Source organism: Octopus bimaculoides, chromosome 25 (genome assembly GCF_001194135.2).
Source record: "Octopus bimaculoides isolate UCB-OBI-ISO-001 chromosome 25, ASM119413v2, whole genome shotgun sequence".
Classification (NCBI taxonomy): Eukaryota; Metazoa; Mollusca; class Cephalopoda; order Octopoda; family Octopodidae; genus Octopus; species Octopus bimaculoides.
Window position 1 is genome coordinate 6,153,939 of NC_069005.1, and position 2,261 is coordinate 6,156,199.

Here is a 2,261-nt window from a genome sequence, read left to right on the forward strand (position 1 = left end):
TAATAAAAAAGCAGGAATATTCCAAGACAAACTGAGGGGTGTCCAGTTGGGAGGCGTCGGTCTGGACAGTTGTGACAACGATGTGATGGCAGCCAACTTAGTGTCTAACCTAAACAATGGAATGATGAAGGTCGCCAAAAAAACCGTACATCTGAATCCCGCCGACATCTACGCCTACATTGGCGGTGGAACGAGCGATTCTTCGATTTATTTGGACCGAATACTGCGCTCTATGCAAATACCCCTCGTTGGGTACGGGGCTACGACTACACAACTGAACGACAAATATGAATTTCCGAATTTCCTTCGGACGGTACCAACAGACGATCGTCTAGCGAAGGCGATTGTAAGTTTTCTGAAGCACTATAATATTCCTTATGTCCAGATTGTTCATTCTTCAGGCAGTTTTGGCGCAAAGGGTGCCGAAGTATTTCGAGAATATGCGCTGGAAAACAAAATCTGTGTGGCCCAAACTATCCAGTTCATAGAACAAGGAATATCTGTGGCTGACAGCGCCAATAATGTCATGAAAACCCTGTTGAATAAACCGCTCGCAAATACAGTTGTCATTTTTGCAGAAGTTCTTTATGCCCGCGAATTACTTAAAGTCCTCAAACGGGAACCAATAGTCATCCGAAATAATTACAAATTCATCGCAGCAGGACTTTGGGGTCAGAGACTCGATGTTATAGAGGGCGTTGAAAGCGTTGCAGCTAGTTCGGTAACTATAGCTGTCGACGGCATAGACATCCAAGAATTCGATAAGTACCTCAAATCCAAGATTCCAGACAACGAGAGAGACAACCCGTGGTTCACCGAATATTATGAAGGTTTATTCGACTGTTACCTGGCAAAGCCGAAAACTAATCTAAGAACCAAATGTAGCAATTCACTTAATAGGGTGACCAAGTCTGAGAAATACGCCCAAGATGACAGCGTTTTGAATGTGGTTAACAGCGTGTTCGCGGTGGCACTGGGCATAGACAAGACGCTGATTGATCTCTGTGGTGTAAACTATACGGGAGTGTGTAGTGCTTTTAAATCCGCCAACAGAAATTATCAACTGTTCAACAATATCAAGAACGTCCAGTTTAAGGAATTCTCCGATGTCGTATTTAAATTCAACCCGGAAGGAGACGGAAACAAGGGCTACAAATTTTTTCAGGTGCAAAATATTTCACCAATACACTACGGTTACAAAGAGGTAAGTGATTCAAGAAGCTCAATAATACATCCGGCTTTGCAAAGATCTTTGTTTTATTTATGGATTTTGCGTATAGATATGTATGTCAGAATGTGCGTAGGCATGTGTATGTTTGCATGTGTGAATAGAAGGGGTTATAATCCAAGCTGTGTCTTCGTGAAGCACATCTGAAAATTCACAGGAATGAAATGTATGTGTGTAGATAGGCGCAGGCGTGGCTGTGTGGTAAGTAGCTTGCTTCCCAACCACATGATTCCGGGTTCAATCCCACTGCATAGCATTATGGTGGCAAGTGTCTTCTACTAAAGCCTCGAGCCAACCAAGGCCTTGTAAGTAGATTTGGTAGACGGAAACTGAAGAGAAGCCTGTCGTATGTGTAAATGTGAATGTGTGTGTGTGTCTTTCTGTCTGTTTGTCTTCCCCCATCACCGCTTGACAACTGGTGTGCTCAGTTTCCCAAATTACTATATCAGGTCTGTTGTGCTTACATTTTATTGAGGTCTTCACTGGTACATTCCACCAGTATTCCTTTTTATTGAATGTATGTATGTATGTATGTATGTATGTATGTATGTATGTTGGTATGTATGTTGGTATGCATTTGGTGGCAGATGGAGTGACAAATATAAGCAAAACACAGATGTATATAATCACACATATCAGTTTTTAGGTGTTATTTAAATAAGAAGAAATACTTTTAAATATGTCCTTTAAGGCCGATCTAAAGTCGGATAAATCGAGTGAAGTCGAGGTCTTTTTTTTTTTTCCATTAATTAAAAACGAAAAAAGCGTAACCCGAAACGACGTAAGTTGAGTTGCGCCGGTATTTATAACCATGTAACACGGGAAGCCTTCATGAGGCTGCGAGCTGGTAGAACTGTGTGTACGCCGGACAAAATGCTTAACAGCATTTCGTCCGTCTTTACGTTCTGGGTTCAAATTCCACCGAGGGCGACTTTGGCTTTCTTTCTTTGGGAGATCGATAAAATATGTATCAGCCAAGCAGTAGGGTCGATATAATCGACTAGACTCCACCCCTACCCCCCACGTTTCTCCC

General features: G+C 42.2%; 1 protein-coding gene across 1 annotated transcript; it reads left to right on the forward strand.

Annotated features, from left to right (window-relative positions):
• Window positions 1-6: 6 nt before the first annotated feature.
• On the forward strand, window positions 7-1,375 carry LOC128250824 (metabotropic glutamate receptor 3-like). Its single transcript, XM_052976810.1, has one exon. It carries the CDS (start codon window positions 86-88, stop codon window positions 1,373-1,375), a length of 1,290 nt encoding a protein of 429 aa, XP_052832770.1. The 5' UTR covers window positions 7-85.
• The last annotated feature ends 886 nt before the right edge of the window (window positions 1,376-2,261 follow it).

Coding starts and splice junctions, on each gene's coding strand:
- LOC128250824 (XM_052976810.1), top strand. CDS start 86: ATGGCAGCCAACTTAGTGTCTAACCTAAACAATGGAATGATGAAGGTC.